The sequence below is a fragment of the Montipora capricornis genome, chromosome 4, assembly GCF_036669925.1.
Source record: "Montipora capricornis isolate CH-2021 chromosome 4, ASM3666992v2, whole genome shotgun sequence".
Classification (NCBI taxonomy): domain Eukaryota; kingdom Metazoa; phylum Cnidaria; class Anthozoa; order Scleractinia; family Acroporidae; genus Montipora; species Montipora capricornis.
In genome coordinates this window covers 13334277-13356776 of record NC_090886.1, presented here as the reverse complement: position 1 = coordinate 13356776, position 22500 = coordinate 13334277, and the positions used below count along the sequence as shown (strand labels likewise).

General features: G+C 40.3%; 4 protein-coding genes across 5 annotated transcripts in view; 2 read left to right on the top strand and 2 right to left on the bottom strand.

The window, feature by feature from the left end:
• Positions 1-7505, top strand: part of LOC138044485 (protein rtoA-like) — an 8201-nt gene extending 696 nt beyond the window's left edge. The window contains exons 2-4 of one of the 2 annotated variants that reach the window (XM_068890987.1): positions 2659-2763; positions 4282-4357; positions 5267-7505. In XM_068890987.1, the coding sequence (XP_068747088.1) occupies positions 4324-4357; positions 5267-6834 (1602 nt within the window). In that variant the 5' untranslated portion in view covers positions 2659-2763; positions 4282-4323 and the 3' untranslated portion in view covers positions 6835-7505. The remainder of the gene's footprint in view (positions 1-2658; positions 2764-4281; positions 4358-5266) is intronic. The other variant, XM_068890986.1, reaches the window with a different exon arrangement.
• A 50-nt stretch (positions 7506-7555) lies between these two features.
• On the bottom strand, positions 7556-13761 carry LOC138045575 (BTB/POZ domain-containing protein 6-like). Its single transcript, XM_068892124.1, has 2 exons — positions 13089-13761; positions 7556-11429 (listed from the first exon to the last, which is right to left on the bottom strand). Exons 1-2 carry the CDS (start codon positions 13594-13596, stop codon positions 10723-10725), a joined length of 1215 nt encoding a protein of 404 aa, XP_068748225.1. The 5' UTR covers positions 13597-13761; the 3' UTR covers positions 7556-10722.
• On the top strand, positions 13720-15660 carry LOC138046129 (protein rtoA-like). The gene is made up of 2 exons (XM_068892809.1): positions 13720-13756; positions 14021-15660. The coding sequence occupies exons 1-2, from the start codon at positions 13720-13722 to the stop codon at positions 15586-15588; spliced, it is 1605 nt and encodes a 534-aa protein (XP_068748910.1). The 3' UTR covers positions 15589-15660.
• A 3033-nt stretch (positions 15661-18693) lies between these two features.
• On the bottom strand, positions 18694-20446 carry LOC138045574 (BTB/POZ domain-containing protein 6-like). Its single transcript, XM_068892123.1, has one exon. It carries the CDS (start codon positions 20352-20354, stop codon positions 19041-19043), a length of 1314 nt encoding a protein of 437 aa, XP_068748224.1. The 5' UTR covers positions 20355-20446; the 3' UTR covers positions 18694-19040.
• Between the last annotated feature and the right edge of the window lie 2054 nt (positions 20447-22500).

The following is a 22500-nucleotide window of genomic DNA, read 5'->3' as shown; positions in this document are numbered from 1 at the left end:
CAGGCGATGTTGAGTGAGAGTATCTTAGTGCAAGTTTTTCTAACCGTTCGTTATAGTTATCTATGGCCGTCTTTATTTTATTAGTTTAATTAAGTAGCTTTCAGTTTAATCTGCATGGTGTTTTTTTTGACATGGAATCCATGGTTACGCCTGCTTTGCGAGGAGCGCGTTATTGTTATTTGAACAATCGCTGACAAATGCTCATCGCAATGGAGTGATCTTTAAAATGAATACAATTTCTCTTGAGAAAATGAGCATTCTGATCTGACCTGCAGAAACCTATGGAAAGAAACAATACGGAAATAGTGTGCATTGGTGACTTGGCTTTCGTAAGTTGATGACACTAGATTCAACATAATAATAATAATAATAATAATAATAATAATAATAATAATAAAGGCAAAGATGAACATTTAGATATACTAAAGGCCGTATATATATATATTATTAGGGATTTTTTATTAGCTTTTTCTTGTTTGGGTGTTTTTTTACAATGATCTACAGTATGAGAAATAAGATTTAAGATTTTTAGATACACACATCAACGGTTACGATTTTTACATTTAGATACTTAGGATATATTATTATATAGGATATATAATATCGATAGAGGATTTTATATTTATTTTTTTTTTTTTAGGGATTAACAGGAATTGGTTACGCTTTTTGGGTGCCCAAATTTTGTAATAGATTTGCAAACAAATGTTTCAATAAACTGCAGATGATAATAATAATAATAATAATAATAATAATAATAATAATAATAATAATAATAATAATAATAACAACTACTCATCATCTAGCTTAAACAGTTGTAAACTAATCCAACCACATCAGAACACACCTCCCGTGGAAATTAAAAGACAAACACACATAGTAATTATTGACCTCCCCAGTAGGGACTTTTCTGGGCCAATTAAATTGAACAACAGCAACTGTTACAGAATTTCAACTGGCCATTTGCAAACCAGTTGACCATTTTACAATTCATGCAGCCAAGAAGTTGAACCAAATTACTCCAAAATAAGGTGAACCTGGAATCTCCGGATAAGGCATTAGTGCCCTGTAACCACTGGGCCTTGCTACCTCCAATATAATTTCAGTAATGAACAAAAGCTACTCTCTTAAATGTTCAACAAAGTTATAACAGAGGCAAGCGCTATATTCCCTTCAACAAGTTGCCATTAGTTGAAAATTATTTACCAATCATTTTGCAATCTCAAGAAACTGTTCAAGACACTATTCAACACTTTTACTTTTTTGCTCTGATAATGCTGTTTTATTAATAAACCATGTTTCACTAGCCTGACATACCAACCATAAAAATAATTCATGTGATACCCTTTTGTCCAATTCTATTGTTGCTAACAAACTGACCAGCAAACTCTTAGTCTACAACAGGGCCTTTAGTAGTTGATTAACTAAAGTTAATGCTAATAACAATTTGGTGTCTTAGTACTTGGAGGACAAAAGTTATTTATTTTATATTTCCTTATATTTTTTATATCTATTCTATTACAGCAGGACAAGTGAAAGGGCTGATCACATAACCATTACAATAATATTGACTTTTCACAGTGTATTTTTTTTTTAATTTTGGAAAAATTTGAAGTGATAACAGTGCATGACTTGAGGAAGTCAGGATAAAGCTGTTAGAAAATTATAATTGGTGTTTTAACAATAATAATTATTATTATTATGCAACAAAGAAAATGCAGGGAAGCCAGATTGGTACAGTGGTGAGCGAACTTGTCCTCGGTTATCACTGTGGCAGATTTCTAAGTCACTCTGACAATGTCATATACACCTGTAAGGGTTGAGTCTGTTATTTCCCTTCTCTGCTGTGACAGGTTTTTCTCCAGTTTTCCCCTCACATTAAAAGGAAACATTTGATTTGATCGGCTTTGATATCCTGTGATTGGTTTGATTTCAGTTCTTCCAATTAGCAGAGCTTTTTAGTGTGCTTGGATAAATAAGATTGAGACTATAGGTGCTACGATCATGATAAGAAAAATCCCTTCCTTTTTTAATTCAGATTTTGAAAGTGTTTGCTTAGCACCTGACTGAAAAATTTTGAGCTTGTTAATTAAAAGTGCTACTACATGTATGATCAAAAAGTTCATTTCCGTTTTTCCTTCAGATTTTGAAGGTGTTTGCTTGACGTGTGACTGGCAAAATCTTGAGCTTCAAATTTTATCCAAAGGCTGTTTTCTTTGAGTGCAAGTTTTGGATTTCATGGTCTGCCATTACTTACGTTCAAGACTGACCGATTGGACCTTTAGAGGGTTGGGTAGAGGATAAGATGATGTCAAAGAGGCAATAGCTTAAAACTGCAGCGTGTATAAAACAAGCTTGAAACTCCACTGCTTCATATTATTTACAAATGTATGGACGTGTGCTCACGCATTGCATTTTTAAACTGGTGAGTCTTTGATGTCATCTTATCCTCAATCCAGCTCTTTCAAGATTTTAAATTTAAGAATGGTAGACCATTAATTTAATAGAAAAAGTTACATCAAAGGTGTCTTTTCGAAACAAAGGCTTAAAACTTTCATTTGGTCACTTAGTGTTCAGTTAACAAATTAGTTTTGAAATACAAAGAAAAAGTACAATTGATTTTTGGTCATAATAGCACTTTAACTTTGAGTGTAATTTTAGGATTTCATGGTTGGCCATTAACTCACGTTCAAAACTGACCAATTGGACCTTGGTCAGAGAGTTGGATCCTGGAAAAAGTGAAGTACAGTGTACATTCTTAAACTAGTGAGTCTTTGATGTCATTTTCTCCTCTATCCAGCTCAAAGTTAGTAATGGCAGACCAATTTAACCCATTGACCCCTGGGAGTGAGACTTGACAGACTTTACTTTGTCTAACGCCAGACGATTAAATTACTTGTCAACTGGGGGCTTTCTAGGTAGTTTGAGGTGTCAGTGGGTTAAGCAGTCAAAAATGCTCCCTCCATTAACTGGCATTGATCCATGGGACTACTTAACAGATTTTACTCCGACCAGGTGTCAATGGGTTAAATTGAAAAATTCCAGTTAAAATAAACAGGTGTCTTTTTAAAATCAAGGCTTAAACCTCGGGTTACGTAGTGTTTCGTCAAAATAGTTTTAATAACGAAAGAAAAATAAGAATTACCAGTGCTGAATTTTTTGGTCATATAAGTAAGCACCCCTGTCCTTTTATATGGGATTCTCACACCCACGCCCACAAAACAGGATCTTGGTACCTCTTAGGGGTCCTGTTCAAAATTTTCCCTCCCCTGGGCATCCAATAACTTGAGTTTGTTTTGCAGACGATGTCTTAGAAACGTGCTACAAATTATACAGCATGTAGTTGATTAATTACCTATGTCTATAGGTACATATTTTATTTTCCAAAGGGTCTTTTTAAAGGCAATTATCTTAGACTGCATTGAAATATTATCATTATTATTAATTAAATTCTTTGTGCTTCCCATTAAATAAAAAAAAAAGCTTCTCCATTACTGGCCCAAGAGCACTCAGTGTAATTATTATTATTATTATTATTATTAGTTTATTATTATTATTATTATTATTAATTTATTTTTATTATTATTATTATTATTATGAGTTCCAAATCAAAATCTATTTCGCTTTGAGTAAAGGATGTTTTTAGCAACAGTTTGCTTTTTTACATTAACGTGTGTGTGTGGTTGTGGAAGACAAATTCAGGCAGTTGTAAGAGTTGGAATTGAAACAGATTTAGCCCCATTTAAGACCAGTGCCTGAACCACTGAACCACTCTGCCTCCTTAAAATAGTTTCTTCCCCTTATACTTAATCCTCCAAAGTGCAATGGCATAGAACTGATTTAGTTTATGCTACATGTACATTTAAAATGCAATCTGGTAAGAAAAAAAATTATTCTTTTGACTTTAAAAGACTTAGTGTTTGTAGTGTTCATGGGTGACCTATTAATCCAGCAAGAAGTGATTATAGATGATCAAGCTGTGGTTATGTTACATCGTAATGCTGAAGGACCCAAGGTGGCCAAGAAGTTAGAGCACTGGACTTTAAATCCAGAGTTCTGTGGAAAAATTTCTCCTCTCACTGTTAGCTGTAGGTGTTTTGGCCATGCAATCCCCTCTTGGATTTTCAGCTGTGCATACGTATGCATAGCCAACTTGTCTACCTTCTGCATGCTAGCCAAGATTCTCGAAAAAAATGGAGATTCATTTTAACCCTTTTTTTATTGGTCCTGAAAACCCGCTAAGGATAATGGTCATTTAAAGGGTATACACTATTTCTATTGCAGATCGAAAAGTTCTTAGGTTTCCTGGGGGAAAAAACATCTCTTATGGGTTGTGGCTCATCTACAGCCACTAGCACAGGTGAGTTTTCAAATAGCTTCCCAAAAATTGTTATATCATAGGTACTGCAAAATTGTCTTGAATACACAATTCCAACTCCCTGCAGTATCCAATCATTTCAGAGTTAATGATTAAATTTGCTAAGGGAGCCAAAGAGGGGTCTAGGCTTTAATATTACTATTTGTGATGTTTTGTCATGTGTGTGCCCTTTTGGCTTCTTGGGTTACTGGTTTCATTATTCCCTCTGTGGACCACACAGAGCAACTTAATGGGGCAACATTAGAAATCCTGGCAAAGGGGCAATATCCTACAGGATGCCAAAAAAAAATGTTTCAATAATTGGCTACATATGATCCTGTTGTGGAATAATGATACCATTTAGGGTAACATTTGTACCACATTGGAATTGTACAGGGGTATAGCAGTGACATTAATAATAATGAATATTTCAAGTGAGTGGCCAAGATTTGTGTGGGTTTTACCTAAATTGACAAGGCATTGACAAGCTACAATACAGCCCATATGGCACATATATCTCTCGAAGATAGTGTATGTGAATATGTAAAAACCTAATTTGAAATCAGTTATAAATTTTTATTAAAATTACAGAACCCTGGAAAAGCCTATACAAAGGTCTGTTTAACTTTAGAATTGATGAACACTCGAAAGTTAAGCGTCTGGAGTTGTCAGGGTACATACTGCCCTCGTAAACTCTGAAAGAAATTTTAAAGATTATGACAGCGTTTTTACAATAAGCTGAGAGTTTTTGTTTTTGTTGTTGTCAAGTTGGCTTCGTTTTAATGAACAAATGCTTCAAAAACAGCCGATGAAAAGCTCGGAACTCTTCACAATGTTAAGTTTTAAATATCCTTAGAATGGCCAGTTTACCTTAGCTTGTTCAGAACCTCACTCCATTTTGATTGTCCACAGTGGCTTCCCGGCCTGCACCAGCACCAGTCCCAAAGTCGACCTCAACCAACTCCTTAAAGGAGAGAAACGGACATGCGCAGGGAATCAAGGACAATTACAGCGGTTCTCCCGAAGCCAATGGCCACGTGCCTCATCAGTCGAAATCACAAACAAGCAATGAAAGTAAACATAGCATCAAGGAAACAGCAGGTGACAATGTTAATGACACTTCCAATACCAACGTGAATGATTTGACAGGGGCAAATGAAAACCAGGAAGAAGCCCAGTTAAGTAAGGGAGATGACTCGCCCGCCGAACAAGAACCAATTGTGGAACCCATATCATCTGGCAGTCAATTAGAAGGAGGCGGAAGTGTCGCTACGGAAAAGAAAGATGTTCACAAAAAACCGGGAGCTACTGAAGAAGGTGACATTGCAGAGGCGCTGGGCTCCTCTGGACAAGTAAATAATGATGCTGGAGAGTCTTCGGAGGCAGATTCTATGCAGCACAGAGTTAACGCCGATGTGGCCAACAGCGGATTGGAAGGCTCTGTGAGTTCAACGAAGGAGATAAACAAGGTTACCTTATCTGGTGAACCAGAGGAGACGGCGAAGCAAACGGATACCAATGATACCAACACTCCTGTTAAAGAATCTCTTGCAGAAAATAATTCCAGTGATCTTGATATCGCTGACAGGGAGGTGCCTGCATCCAGGGAAACCACTAATACCAACTTATCTGGCGACACCGCGACGCACAGTAATACTAGTGTCGAATCAGTGTCGCACAGGGCAGGTTCTCATGAACAAGAACAGAATGATAGAGCAGACAGTATCAGGAACTCGGACGGCGAAATCCATCTGTCACAACAGGACCTTGGCTTTTCTCCACAAATCAACGAACCGTCAACGGTCGGACCTGTGCAAGCGTTAGAGGGAGCAGAAATGTCGAAAAAAGAAGTGGTTTCCGTAAATGGGGAAGAAGAGCAAGAAAAAAGGGAAATTGGCGTTACTGGTGGAAACGAAGTTGATGTTAGTGATAGGCAAGATTCGGTATTGAAAGATGAAACTGCAGTAGAAGGACGAATAATTTGTACTGTAACAGCCAATGTAAGACTAGCATATTTAGAAGAGTCTCTTGGACGAGGAACTGTCACCTTATCGGCGTCTGTTTATCGCCTGGCCAGTGAAGAAAGGTATGTAACCACACCTACGCCTGGAGAAAAAATCGGTTTTGTGAAAGGGGAAGTTACTTCTGCCCCCCCGAGTGACGATGAATCGAGCTGCGAAATGTTGGCCGCTCTGAGTGGAGATCTTTTTGCGGTGACAGAAGAGGCTCTAGCTAATGGCGTCGTTGCCACTGCTTTAGTGGATGTTGTATCTTTCTATTCTGGTGAGAAAGTAGCTACTATAACAGCGGATGTGACTCCAAGTGATGATCCTGAGCATCAGTCAGGTGTCCTTACTGGTGAAGTGCTCGCCGGAAGCGATAATGGATCATACGATGAAAGAATCGGAAGTTTATCGGGTAACGTAGTGGCATTAACATTTGACGATCAACAAGTTGTTGTCGCTAATGCAGGACATTAGAGGCTTTAACTTGCTGAGTGATGTATTAATTACAGTAGATTTACTAAAGTGGTTTTTAGAGCGAGTTTCAATTGAGTGTCGTAAAACCAAAACCAAAGTAATTACTTTGGCCAATCAAAACGGACTGAGACAATCTGGCAAACCAATCAAAACTCGAAGTAATTACACGTAGCCGACACAAAGCGCGGGAAAATGTGCACGCGTGAGCCACGATTGGTTTTGGTTTCACTTCTGATTGGATGAAAAAATGGCGCGAGAATTTTGAACCAATCACTGAGTGAAGTAATCATAAACCAAAGTAATTATCTAATTACTTTCGACACTCAATTGAAAACCGCTCTAATCGAGTGCCGACCAAACTAATTTTGCGTATGCGCTTGGTTTTTTCAATGCTACTCCGTAGTATCCAGTGCAAAATCAAGCCTTCTCGTATGATTGGGTTAAAAATTTTGCGCTATGTTCTCACCTTGTGATATCTAATGCTTGGCTGCGTTTCTGCGCACTTGGCAGCTGCCTAATTTATTTCCTTCGCGTCATGATTGAAATGCCAACTTCTATTCTGATTGGCCAAGGTTCTTAAGGTTTGGTATCTTCGGCATTCTATTAAAAACCCCTTGGTTTTTTTAATTTTGGAGAAATCGGTTTACGGGTCATCAACTCGTTAAGGGATAGGGAGGGAAGGGGGGGGGGGGGGGGGGGGCGGGGGGAAGAGTTTATTTATCGTGCGCAATATTTATAGGTCACTTTTCCTCTGGTAATTTTACCATCTACGTGTTCTTTTCCTTCGGTGAGTTCTTTCTTGTGTAACAGGAAAATAAGATACCACACTTTGTGACTGCTAAACTGGGCTTCTAAGTTAAATATTGCAAATAAGACACCACACTTTGTGACTGCTAAACTGGGCTTCTAAGTTTAATATTGGACATCCAGTCTGGCGAAGATACGCTTTCATGTTTTCTGATTGAATTGCGTTTTGATATTTCCCGAAGTTAGATTTTCCGTGACTTCCGTCCCGAAGCTTGTAAATCAACCTGCTGTTCACACCATAGTTAATATCTGGAGATGGTTATGAAACTCTAGGAGTTTCTTTGTTTTGTGTTTTGTTCGCTGTTTTGGCCCAACCTCGTTCCCAGGAACTCCATTGTCGTTGTCATCGACAAAGATACCCTGGGAACGAGGTTGGTTCTGGCCCAGCCCATGCACAAACCACACCCTTTTTCTAAAAGACAGTCAATCTAAAGTTTCGATTAATTTATTCAAAACTCAGTTGTGAACCGAGGACAAAAGATTAACATGAAGTGCGATGTTTGAAGTTTCCAGAGTTTCATTGCCAGTCTGTCTATATGGACTATGTTCGCACTTTAAACGAAAAGGTCAAAAGACTTGGATATATAGTTGTTACCGGACCGATCATTGTATATATGGTGGTTTCAGAAGAATGTACTTCTGTTAAAATATAAAATTTAATTCTCATGCTTCTGTAGGAGCAAGGCACAATTTTATTTAAAATCAACTGGTGACTTTTGTTAACTTGCATTTGGAATTGAATTATTGTACAATAATTTATTTATACTCTTGTCCTAACAAAAAAGAAACGGGAGATAAGCGCCGGCCTGATGGCCTTTCTAGGCTCTAGACTTTCTAGACTTTACCTAACAAAAAAATACTTCCATTTAAACAAATGAGGCGTATGTTTTACCAGGCAAGTTTTCGAATTGTTATTACAATCGTTGCAAGGGAGAAGTGGTACTATGTCAGTTCTGCTTTCCGCTTTTTCTGCTTTCTGCTTTTCAATTATGTTATATATTTTTGTTGAGGATCTTGTTTTCGAAACAAATGCCTCTCTCGCTACTTATGTCGCAACGCTTTTTGTCATCCGACGATGAAAAATGTCCCTGTGACCTCAGTGTAATACTTTATCTTTTGTTGCAACAAAATTGAGAGAGAAATTGCATGGTGTAACATCGCCTTAATTAAGAGACGTTATTGCTTTCTCTACCCCACGCGTAAGAAACTTCATACATATAATTTTCTATAGAGCTAGATCTTTTCCTGAGCGATTTCTCATACTGATACCGTCGAAATACAAGGATTCTATTCGTGTATGGGCTGGATAGTCAAAAGATAATCCAGGGCCAATTATTTCATAAAAAACGCCCTTTCTCCGCTGCATCTCGATTTATTGAACCAAAAACTTTTTACTTGTTTTAAGTTGTCCAGTGGTGGAATATTTAATTAAGTTATTTCTTGCTATTCAATCATGGATGGAAAAATTATAATAAAATGCGAAATACTTGTGAAGTTACACATGATATCTGGTCTGTTACACGGGTCTCACTTCTCTTAGCTTGAAAGATTGTGGCAAGGGATGCTTCCTATTTATTCAGATCTAGGTTTTCCGAAACGGTTTCTAAACACACTGATCAACCACAAGAGAGGATAAAGGGACCAGAGAATGAATCCCTCATATAGGTCTTATTTCTTCTTCTATAATTTTTCCCTCGGATAATTTTACCTCGCACGTTGCGTGTATAAGGGTATTTTTTCCACATCCTCCGCCAATTTGTTTGATTGTATATCGCGAACCACGCGAAGCATCACGTGGGGCTGTCAACATTGGGAAAAGTGGGGACATATGATTTGCTATCACTCAACTCTCTAGGCAATACCGGATCTTAAAGGGCATCTAAAAATAAATTTAGAGGGATTACGATGGGGATAGGGCCGATATGGGGGATTAATTCTCTGTCTCCACTGGAAATTTGATCCAAACAGTGAAACCGCGCAAAGGTCCTTGAGAAGGGCGTGGCAATGGCTGAATCGGTCAAAATGTAGAGCCGAATTTCAATCGCTCTGTTTGGAATAAAAACGAGTGCTTGTGGATATTTCTCAATGAACCGGTTTGCTAATTTACGCTCCACTTCCTTGATTAAGGCAAAACCTTTATCAATTGACGAAATAAAGCCCCGTATTTGGCTGAGCAATGATAATTCAGCCTGCAGGAAATTGAATGGGAAGCCTAGGTTAAAACCTGAAATATTGACTATTGCTTGCTTGCACCACGAGATGAGATAGCCATGTTCGTAACTCTCTCTTTTCCCGGGAGAAGAAGAAGAGAGATCCTGGGAACGAGCAATAGAAGAAGTTGCACAGCTCTGCCATAATTTCAAGCGACTTTGTTCTCAGTGCGTGGCTGTTCAGTGAAAACGGTGCAGTCTGTCTGCGAAGCAGTCCACTATATTACTCCACAAAGCTGAAAATAATTTCATTAAATTGCCCTTCTTTTGGATTAATATTGCTTCCCTTATCAGGAAAAAAGTCAATGAATTCAAATGCTACTCCCGAACAAACAACAACTACCTTTTCACAGACACCGTAAAAAGAAGTGGGTCCAATGATACGGGCTTCGAGAAGATAATTTACATCCTTGCTCAAAGTAATTGGGCTTCGAAACCGAACATCAAAGCTATAGAACTCTTTTGACTTGTTTAGCACGGACGAAAACTCACCAGTCGTAGATGAAAGAGAAACGTAGCCAAAACTGGAATTGCTGATCAAAAGATCAAGAACAACACGATAGGAGTTGCCCTGGCTTCCAAAAAAATTGACTCCGTGAATACGAATGTCTCGGTTAACTATAAAACCAATTCGCTGTGTCCCTGCATTCTGCCAGCCAAATTTTACTAAATCAAACCTACCACACCGCAATAACACAGCACCGGACCCCGATCGTTTTGAAACCGGAAATTCCACTGGGGAAGTTCCCACTGAATTGAAATGTTTGATCAAATTGCAAATTTCATCGTACGAGAGAATTCTGCTGTCCGTAACAACTGCGGCAAACTCATCCTGCTTCATTATGGGGAAGCGAATTGCTTTTATGATCCGTTATCCGATGACCCTGCTTTTCTCTCGTCCATCTGCGACTATGCCTCGCCTTGCCACTTCCTTTTCTGCCCACTGAACTACACCTTTAAACAATTCCACCTCCGGGATGTTAAGGGTATCCCTTTGAACGAGTTCTTCGAGTAAAGGTCTGTCAATCACCGCAAATCCTTCCGATTCCACCGATGCTTCGGTTTGTTTGTCGATCACCTCCCAGCATCGATCCATTAACTGCTCCTCGTCATATTTCCGTGCAGACTGCAAGATGTTAAACACATTGGATGGATCCAAATGATCCTGCAGATACTCCGTGCATTTAACGGCCAGAGAAGGCACTATGTATTTCTTCGCCAAATACAACACTTCCATAACATTACTTCCGCTTAAGTTCACTCTATCGCTGTACAAATAACGAAACAACTCCAACAGACTCTCGTATTCACCATCAGGCAGTTCAATAGAATCACTAGAATCTGCTATCTCACTGTAAAACATGGCTTCAAACACAGGACTGCCAATCGAGAGCATTAACTTGTGAGCTGGAATCGCTTGTTTGCTTTCACTTTCGCCATCGCTCTTGCGAACCACAAACTTCACATCGCTGAAGAGGTCGTTGTTGAACATAAACTTGGTTCTTTCTCTGATAGTGGGTTTCTTTGTTTGCCAGTGTTCTTCACGGATTGACATGTTTTCTCTGTAATGATAAACAGCTGTCGAATGAACAAGAAAACGAGATTGGAACGTTAAAATCTTTGTGATCTGAGCGAAGTAAGGCTTGAGCTAACCCAACCTCATTCCTTGGGTCTTCTCGGCTTTCAATATGGCGGCGGGTCTTGAGAAGACCCTGGCACACAGTGAACTAAAAAGATCGCTGATTGGTACTTTTCTCACCTGAACTCTGATTGGTTTAATGTCGAAAGAAAGATGGCGGCTAGTGAGGAGAGCCAAAAGAAGAACAGAGTTCGTGTTTAAATCATTTTCAAAATTGTAGCTGTTCCGTAAGAAGCAGCCGCAAATTAACAAGCATAACAGTCAAAAATAATTCGCCGTTTTTTCACGTTGCACGGTGGTCTACATAAGGCCTCGATTGCAATGAAAGCTACGTTCGCTTTTCACGACCTCTGGCATAGCGATCGCTCTCTATATAGAAGAATGTAATGGTGTTTGAAAGACGTAACGGTAATTAAGTGATTTTATTCGTACGTACCTTTGCGTTTTCGTTCATTTTGGCGTCTCAAAATTGTAATTCCCTGACGCGAGTATTGTTACTGTTGTGACAAATTATAAAATTGTGCAACAGGGTTCATAGATTATTGATGTGGTTGATTTAGCAGTTGTATATGGCGCTGTTGACTCGTGTGACAGCTGCAATGAAGGCGGGTCTGTTAAATACAGGTCACATTCCACAGGTCAAGACTAGAGGTCGCTGCTAGCGCTCCAATAATCAACAACTAAGTCAACTAAGTCAAAAGTTTCCCCGAGACCTGAAACAACATTTTTGTTGAGTGATTAGCGCTAGCAGACGCTTTTGGTGTTGTTTATTTGTCTGCAGGGCTTACGGTCAAGTCGCCCGAAAGTCATCTCGCCCTAAGTTATGTCGCCCGAAACCAGAGTCATGTTGCCCGAAATTTATAGTCATGTCGCCCGATATCTTGAGTCATGCCGCCCGAAATTTCATGATGCTCAAAAAGATTCGGAAAATGTTAAAAACTAGTCAGAGTAAAATATAAAACTGTGAAACTCAGGTTGCTCATTTCGCTGTCGTTTGATATCACGGAGATAGTAATCCTAAGGTAAAACATGAAAATGAAAAAACTAGTAATATCAGTTACAGTATGGTTCTTACTGTTGTTGTTTTATATGTTGAAGCATTCTGATTTGAAAGAAGGTGCACATCACTAGCGATTGGAAAAGTGGAAAACGCCGCCATCTTGATTACAGCACGTGCTCAATAATCATCACATGGTTGCTAAGCAAGAGTTTGAAGTTGCGGTAAATATATTGATTGCTAACAACTAACCCTAATTACACACGAGGACGTGTGGGTTACCCAAGTAACACCCGCCCCTTGAAAAGAAATTCAAATACCAACTTAAGGTAAGTTTGTTATAAAAATAAATAAATAATAAAATACTTATTACACGCGGGGACGTGTGGGCCGTCCTACTGACACCCGCCCCTTGAAATTCAGGTAGACTTATTACATGCCTAATATTTGTAGTGAACAAACCTAGCGATATTCCTTTTAAACTAGAACAAAAATATTATTTATTTTCCTAAACGCGAGCAAAATGTGATAAAAACAGAAAACTAATCTGTACGAACTGGTCCATGTGCTAAGTGAGAGCATGCTTAAAGGAGTCACCTACTTGAGATTTTACTCGCAGCGTAGTCCTCCCAGTAGCCAAAGATTCTTGCTTGAAGTGCGCGATATTTTTTACGCTGGATCCTTTGAAGTTTTCTGGCGTTGACGAGGCGAATTTGGACGGTGCACACAGAGGACTCTCGATGGAGCAGCTGAATCAGTAGGTAGACAGGTAGATGAACTCTACCACCAGCGCGTCGGTTGAGGGAGTTGTGCCATCCCTCGATATCATTATTGGTAAGGACAGGCTGTCCGTAGACGTTCCAGGAACTGGGTGGAAAAGTGTTGGTGTTGATCCATTGGTTGTCTATATAGTCTACCAACTCATGAAGCACGGGGGTGGTCGCTTGCAACTTTAGCCGCTGGAAACTCGCTGGAATTTCTTGGTGGGGTAGGTAAGGTAGCGCCATGAACATCTTAATATTCCGGTGGATGCCGCTGTCATTGCTGTATGCCACAGCCAGACCAAGCTCAAGGCATTGACAAGCTACAATACAGCCCATATGGCACATATATCTCTCGAAGATAGTGTATGTGAATATGTAAAAACCTAATTTGAAATCAGTTATAAATTTTTATTAAAATTACAGAACCCTGGAAAAGCCTATACAAAGGTCTGTTTAACTTTAGAATTGATGAACACTCGAAAGTTAAGCGTCTGGAGTTGTCATGGTACATACTGCCCGCGTAAACTCTGTAAGAAATTTTAAAGATTATGACAGCGTTTTTACAATAAGCTGAGAGTTTTCTCAGTATGTGGAAGAAGGCAATGCAAATTTTGTTGTTGTCAAGTTGGCTTCCTTTTAATGAACAAATGCTTCAAAAACTGCCGATGAAAAGCTCGGAACTCTTCACAATGTTAAGTTTTAAATATCCTTAGAATGGCCAGTTTACCTTAGCTTGTTCAGAACCTCACTCCATTTTGATTGTCCACAGTGGCTTCCCGGCCTGCACCAGCACCAGTCCCAAAGTCGACCTCAACCAACTCCTTAAAGGAGAGAAACGGACATGCGCAGGGAATCAAGGACAATTACAGCGGTTCTCCCGAAGCCAATGGCCACGTGCCTCATCAGTCGAAATCACAAACAAGCAATGAAAGTAAACATAGCATCAAGGAAACAGCAGGTGACAATGTTAATGACACTTCCAATACCAACGTGAATGATTTGACAGGGGCAAATGAAAACCAGGAAGAAGCCCAGTTAAGTAAGGGAGATGACTCGCCCGCCGAACAAGAACCAATTGTGGAACCCATATCATCTGGCAGTCAATTAGAAGGAGGCGGAAGTGTCGCTACGGAAAAGAAAGATGTTCACAAAAAACCGGGAGCTACTGAAGAAGGTGACATTGCAGAGGCGCTGGGCTCCTCTGGACAAGGAAATAATAATGCTGGAGAGTCTTCGGTGGCAGATTCTATGCAGCACAGAGTTAACGCCGATGTGGCCAACAGCGGATTGGAAGGCTCTGTGAGTTCAACGAAGGAGATAAACAAGGTTACCTTATCTGGTGAACCAGAGGAGACGGCGAAGCAAACGGATACCAATGATACCAACACTCCTGTTAAAGAATCTCTTGCAGAAAATAATTCCAGTGATCTTGATATCGCTGACAGGGAGGTGCCTGCATCCAGGGAAACCACTAATACCAACTTATCTGGCGACACCGCGACGCACAGTAATACTAGTGTCGAATCAGTGTCGCACAGGGCAGGTTCTCATGAACAAGAACAGAATGATAGAGCAGACAGTATCAGGAACTCTAATGGCGAAATCCATTTGTCACAACAGGACCTTGGCTTTTCTCCAGAAATCAACGAACCGTCAACGGTCGGACCTGTGCAAGCGTTAGAGGGAGCAGAAATGTCGAAAAAAGAAGTGGTTTCCTTAAATGGGGAAGAAGAGCAAGGACAAAAGGAAAACGGCGTTACTGGTGGAAACGAAGTTGATGTTAGTGATAGGCAAGATTCGGTATTGAAAGATGAAACTGCAGTAGAAGGACGAATAATTTGTACTGTAACAGCCAATGTAAGACTAGCATATTTAGAAGAGTCTCTTGGACGAGGAACTGTCACCTTATCGGCGTCTGTTTATCGCCTGGCCAGTGAAGAAAGGTATGTAACCACACCTACGCCTGGAGAAAAAATCGGTTTTGTGAAAGGGGAAGTTACTTCTGCCCCCCCGAGTGACGATGAATCGAGCTGCGCAATGTTGGCCCCTAGGAGTGGAGATCTTTTTGCGGTTACAGAAGAGGCTCTAGCTAATTGCGTCGTTGCCACTGCTTTAGTGGATGTTGTATCTTTCTATTCTGGTGAGAAAGTAGCTACTATAACAGCGGATGTGACTCCAAGTGATGATCCTGAGCATCAGTCAGGTGTCCTTACTGGTGAAGTGCTCGCCGGAAGCGATAATGGATCATACGATGAAAGAATCGGAAGTTTATCGGGTAACGTAGTGGCATTAACATTTGACGATCAACAAGTTGTTGTCGCTAATGCAGGACATTAGAGGCTTTAACTTGCTGAGTGATGTATTAATTACCGTAGATTTAATAAAGTGGTTTTTAATCGAGTGCCGACCAAACTAGAGCAGTTTTCCATTGAGTGTCGTAAAACCAAAACCAAAGTAATTACTTTGGCCAATCAAAAAGGTCGGAGACAATCCAGTTAACCAATCAAAACTCGAAGTAATTACACGTACCCGACACAAAGCGCGGGAAAATGTGCACGCGCGAGCCACGATTGGTTTTGGTTTCACTTCTGATTGGTTGAAAAATGGCGCGAGAACTTTGAACCAATCACTGAGTGAAGTAATCATAAACCAAAGTAATTATCTAATTACTTTCGACACTCAATTGAAAACCACTCTAATTTTGCGTATGCGCTTGGTTTTTTCAATGCTACTCCGTAGTATTCAGTGCAAAATCAAGCCTTCTCGTATGATTGGGTTAAAAATTTTGCGCTATGTTCTAAACTTGTGATAACTAAAGCTTGGCTGCGATTCTGCGCACTTGTCAGCTGCCTAATTTATTTCCTTCGCGTCATGATAGAAATGCCAACTTCTATTCTGATTGGCCAAGGTTCTTAAGGTTTGGTATCTTCGGCATTCTATTAAAAACCCCTTGGTTTTTTTAATTTTGGAGAAATCGGTTTACGGGTCATCAACTCGTTAAGGGATAGGGAGGGAAGGGAGGGGGGGGGGGGAGTTTATTTATCGTGCGCAATATTTATAGGTCACTTTTCCTCTGGTAATTTTACCATCTACGTGTTCTTTTCCTTCGGTGAGTTCTTTCTTGTGTAACAGGAAAATAAGATACCACACTTTGTGACTGCTAAACTGGGCTTCTAAGTTAAATATTGGAAATAAGATACCACACTTTGTGACTGCTAAACTGGGCTTCTAAGTTTAATTTTGGACATCCAGTCTGGCGAAGATACGCTTTCATGTTTTCTGATTGAATTGCGTTTTGATATTTCCCGAAGTTAGATTTTCGTTGACTGCCTTCTCGAAGCTTGTAAATCAACCTGCTGTTCACACCATAGTTAATATATGGAGATGGTTATGAAACTCTAGGAGTTTCTTTGTTTTGTGTTTTGTTCGCTGTTTTGGCCCAACCTCGTTCCCAGGAACTCCATTGTCGTTGTCATCGACAAAGATACCCTGGGAACGAGGTTGCTTCTGGCCCAGACCATGCACAAACCACACCCTTTTTCTAAAAGACAGTCAATCTAAAGTTTCAATTAATTTATTCAAAACTCAGTTGTGAGCCGAAGAAAAAAGATTAACATGAAGCGCGATGTTTGAAGTTTCCAGAGTTTCATTGCCAGTCTGTCTATATGGACCATGTTCGCACTTTACACGAAAAGGTCAAAATACTTGGATATATAGTTGTTACCGGGCCGATCATTGTATATATGGTGGTTTCAGAAGAATGTACTTCTGTTAAAATATAAAATTTAATTCTCATGCTTCTGTAGGAGCAAGGCACAATTTTATTTAAAATCAACTGGTGACTTTTGTTAACTTGCATTTGGAATTGAATTATTGTACAATAATTTATTTATACTCTTGTCCTAACAAAAAAGAAACGGGAGATAAGCGCCGGCCTGATGGCCTTTCTAGGCTCTAGACTTTCTAGACTTTACCTAACAAAAAAATACTTCCATTTAAACAAATGAGGCGTATGTTTTACCAGGCAAGTTTTCGAATTGTTATTACAATCGTTGCAAGGGAGAAGTGGTACTATGTCAGTTCTGCTTTCCGCAATGCTTCTCGAAACTCGGAAAGCGTCGACGTACTTTTCAATTATGTTATATATTTTTGTTGAGGATCGTGTTTTCGAAACAAATGCCTCTCTCGCTACTTATGTCGCAACGCTTTTTGTCATCCGACGATGAAAATGTCCCTGTGACCTCAGTGTAATACTTTATCTTTTGTTGCAACAAAATGCGAGAGAAATTGCATGGTGTAACATCGACTTAATTAAGAGACGTTATTGCTTTCTCTACCCCACGCGTAAGAAACTTCATACATATAATTTTCTATAGAGCTATATCTTTTCCTGAGCGATTTCTCATACTGATACCGTCGAAATACAAGGATTCTATTCGTGGATGGGCGGGAGTTGCAGAAAAGGAAATCTCACCTGTCCAAACTGTTAAAGCATTTCGGCTGGATAGTCAAAAGATAATCGAGTGCCAATCATTTCATAAAAAACGCCCTTTCTCCGTTGCATCTCGATTTATTGAACCAAAAACTTTTAACTTGTTTTAAGTTGTCCAGTGGTGGAATATTTAATTAAGTTATCTCTTGCTATTCAATCATGGATGGAAAAAGTATAATAAAATGTGAAATACTTATGAAGTTACACGTGGTATGTGGTCTGTTACACACGCCTCACTTCTCTTAGCTTGAAAGATTATGGCAAGGGATGCTTCCTATTTATTCAGAGCTAGGTTTTCCGAAGCGTTTTCTAAACACACTGATCAACCACAAGAGAGGATAAAAGCACCAGAGAACGAATCCCTCATATAGGTCTTATTTCTCCGCGTCGTAAAAGATATAATTTTTCCCTCGGATAATTTACCTCGCACGTTGCGTGTATAAGGGTATTTTTTCCAAATCCTCCGCCATTTTGTTTGATTGTATATCGCGAACCACGCGAAGCATCACGTGGGGGCTGTCAACATTGGGAAAAGTGGGGACATATGATTTGCTATCACTCAACCCTCTAGGCAATACCGGATCTTAAAGGGCATCTAAAAATAAATTTAGAGGGATTACGAAGAGGATAGGGGTATTAATTCTCCGTCTCCACTGGAAATTTGGCCCAAACAGTGAAACCGCGCAAAGGTCCTTGAGAAGGGCGTGGCAATGGCTGAATCGGTCAAAATGTACAGCCGAATTTCAATCGCTCTGTTTGGAATAAAAACAAGAGTGCTTGTGGATATTTCTCAATGACCCGGTTTGCTAATTTACGCTCCACTTCCTTGATTAAGGCCAAACCTTTATCAATTGACGAAATAAAGCCCCGTATTTGGCTGAGCAACGATAATGATGTGCATTTTTCCGGAAACTGCCTGTTTCATCTGACTTTCAAGTGATATTTCTACAACATTTCGTCAAATGGTAATTTCTGTGTTTTCCAGTTTTTACTTTTCGTTCGAGTAGAGGTTCCCTTTAATTGAAACAAGAGCCGCCATTGAGCCTGCAGGAAATTGAATTGGAAGGCCAGGTTAAAACCTGAAATATTGGCTATTGCTTGCTTGCACCACGAGATGAGCCGATAGCCATGTTCGTAACCCACTATTGTCCCGGGAGAAGAAGAAGAAGAAGAGAGATCCTGGGAACGAGCAATGAAAGAAGTTGCACAGCCCTTCCGTAATTTCAAGCGACTTTGTTCTCAGTGCATGGCTGTTTAGTGAAAACGGTGCAGCCTGTCTGCGACGCAGACCACTATATTACTCCACGAAGCTGAAAATAATTTCATTAAATTGCCGTTGTTTTGTATCAGGAAAAAACCCAATGAAGTGAAATGTTGCTCCCAAACAAAGGACACCTCCCTTTGGAAGGGCACCGTAAAAAGAATTGGGTCCAATGATACTGGCTTCGAGACGATAAAATACACCCTTGCGCAAAATAATTGGGCTTCGAAATCGAACATCAAAGCTATAGAACTCTTTTGACGTGTTTAGCACGGACGAAAACTCACCAGTCGTAGATGAAAGAGAAACGCAACCAAGTCTGTCATTGCCGATATAAAGATCAAGAACAACACGATAGGAGTTGCCCTGGCTGCCAAAAAAATTGACTCCGTGAATACGAATGTCTCGGTCAACTATAAAACCAATTCGCTGTATCCCTGCATTCCGCCAGCCAAAGTTTACTGAATCAAACCTACCACACCGCAATAACACAGCACCGGACCCCGATCGTTTTGAGACCGGAAATTCCACTGGGGAACTTCCCACTGAATTGAAATGTTTGATCAAATTGGAGACTTCATCGTACGAGAGAATTCTGCTGTCCATAACAACTGTGGCAAACTCCTCCTGCTTCATAATGGGAAAGCGAATTGCTTTTATGATCCGTTCTCCGATGACGTTACTTTTCTCTCGTCCATCTGCGACTATGCCTCGCCTCGCCACTTCCATTTCTGCCCACTGAACTACACCTTTAAACAATTCCACCTCCGGGATATCAAGGGTATCCCTTTCAACAAGTTCTTCGAGTAAAGGTCTGTCAATCATAGCAAATCCATCCGATTTCACCGAAGCTTCGGTTTGTTTGTCGATCTCCTCCCAGCATCGATCCACTAACTGCCCCTCGTCATATTTCCGTGCAAACTGCAAGATGTTAAACACATTGGATTGATCCAAGTGATCCTGCAGATATTCCGTGCATTTAACTGCCAGAGAAGGAACTATGTATTTCTTCGCCAAATACAAAACTCCCATAACATTACTTCCGCTTAAGTTCACTTCATCGCTGTACAAGTAACGAAACAACTCCAACAGACTATCGTATTCACAGTCAGGCAGTTCAATAGAATCACTAGTCTCCGCTAGCTCACCGTAAAACATGGCTTCAAACACAGGACTGCCAATCGCGAGCATTAACTTGTGAGCTGGAATCGCTTGTTTGCTTTCACTTTCGCCATCGCTCTTGCGAACCACAAACTTCACATCGCTGAAGAGGTCGTTGTTGAACATAAACTTGGTTCTTTGTCTGATAGTGGATTTCCTTGTTTGCCAGTGTTCTTCACGGATCGACATGTTTTCTCTGTAACGATAAACAGCTGTCGAATGAACAAGAAAATAAGATTGGAACGTTCAAACCTTTGTGCGCTGAGCGAAGTAACGCGTGATGTAACCATATCGTGTGACCTATGAAAAATTCAACCTCGTTCCCAGGGTCTGCCTGAAGCGGCCTGGAGCTGGAAAAAGAATAGGTTCTCAATGCGTACATGTGTAGTTGCCCTTTGCGGCTGGTGTTGGAGACAGTTCGTGACTTTTAAGACTTTGCGTGATTTCTTATGACATGCCATTTCAACGCTAGCAAATAGAGCGGTTTTCAATTGAGTGTCGAAGGTAATTAGCGAATTGCTTGGTTTTGCATTACTTCACTCAGTGATTGTTTCAAAGTTCTCGCACCATTTTTTCAACCAATCAGAAGTGAAACCAAAACCAATCATGGCTCGACTTCGAGTGTTGATTGGTTTATTGGATTGTCTCCGTCCTTTTTGATTGGCCAAAGTAATTGCTCGCTCGCTGCTGACACAGACCTATTTGAGATATACCCATTTACAAGAGAAACAAGTAGCAAATGTATTCTTGGCTTGCACTCACGTGATTAGACGACCATGTTGACGTAGAAAATAAAAGCAAAATGTCGCTCGCGTTTTGCATAATTCTAGAGCCAAATTCCCAAAAGACTTTTTCGCTATTGTTCAGTACTCCAGGCTGTTTTCTTTGAGAGCAAGTTTTGAATTTCACGGTGCGCCATTACTCATGTTCAAGACTAACCGATTGGACCTCAGAGGTTTGGGTAGAGGATAAGTACTCCAACATGGCCGCCGTGACGTCAGGTATCAGCTAAGATCGTTTCCAATCAACCTCGTTTCGAGGGCTTTTCAGCGGTGGTGAATGAACTGCTACACAATTTCTTAAGACCTGAAACGTTGCAACTGTTGAAAGGCAAAAGGAAACGCCTTTTTTCCAACGGGACAGCAACTATCTTGGTGTCACACGAAGTTTCTCTCCCCCACGAGAGGAACGCCTGACGAATTTCTAAGAGTGTCTGGGTGGGACGCAATAGAAACTTGAGAAAAGATTTAAATCTAAATGATCTTCAAGGTAGTGCAGGTAAAAATTTCGTGATTTCCAATTACAATTTAATGACGTCACGTGAAAACAATCAATGTAGATACATGCATATATGATCGAGGGTTGTCCAATACACCCACTCTGAGTCGGATGGTGGCGGGTGCATACGATCCGATCGACTTGTGTCTGCGGGATTTCGGTTTGCAAGAGACCTAGTGAACTCAGCAAGAACGGTGAACAAGGTGGGTAGACAATTATGACAAATCGATTCAGTCCGATCGACTCGAGTCGACTCTGAGTCAACCCGTCTCTCCAAAAGTGGGTCCGTTTACGGAAAGTCGGTTTTCGAGAGATTTCAATTAAACCAAAAAAAAGGATAAGGGATGTTAGAAAAAATCGATGGATCGACTCAGGCCGATCGAATAGATTCAGGTTGTCGGTCGACTCAACCATTTGTTCCAAAAAGAGATAGTTAGAAATGGGATGTAATTCTTACGGCAGGTATTTACCCATGTAAGATGTGACAGTACTTCCATACTTAATGTTGTTATTTTACCCGGAAACAGAAAAAAAAGCTCTCTACTTCGCCAACGAAAATGCGTTCACTTTTTGGCCTCTTCCGCTTGGAACTGACAATTTCTTCCCCTTCGCCACATATACGTAGCGTTTCAAGGCGCAAGTCAACGTCGATAGCTTACAGAAGCTTTTCCCCACAAACTGGAGAACTGAAAAAGAAACGAAATAGTCTCGTGCGGTCGTCGAGAAATATAGTCATCTTTCTTCTCTTGTGTTATCAATGCATACAATGACACCACTTGGGGCCAGTAGTTTCGAAGACTAGTCCCCTGAGGCCAGTAGTTTCGAGTTGTTTCGTTCTTAGGTATAATTCCACTCTCGCAAAGGTCTAAAACAACCGAAGTTCCAGTTATCTTTGTTTCTTGCGACCTGGCGTTCGCAAAAATAGGTAGAGTCTCCGGGATGGTTTCTGGCTCGGTCATTTGTGCCTGGGAGCAAAAAGAATCGCATTCGTAAACATCGCGTGGGTCTATGCGACTTGGCTGACACTGATTAGGAACAATCATTGTCGTGTACATGG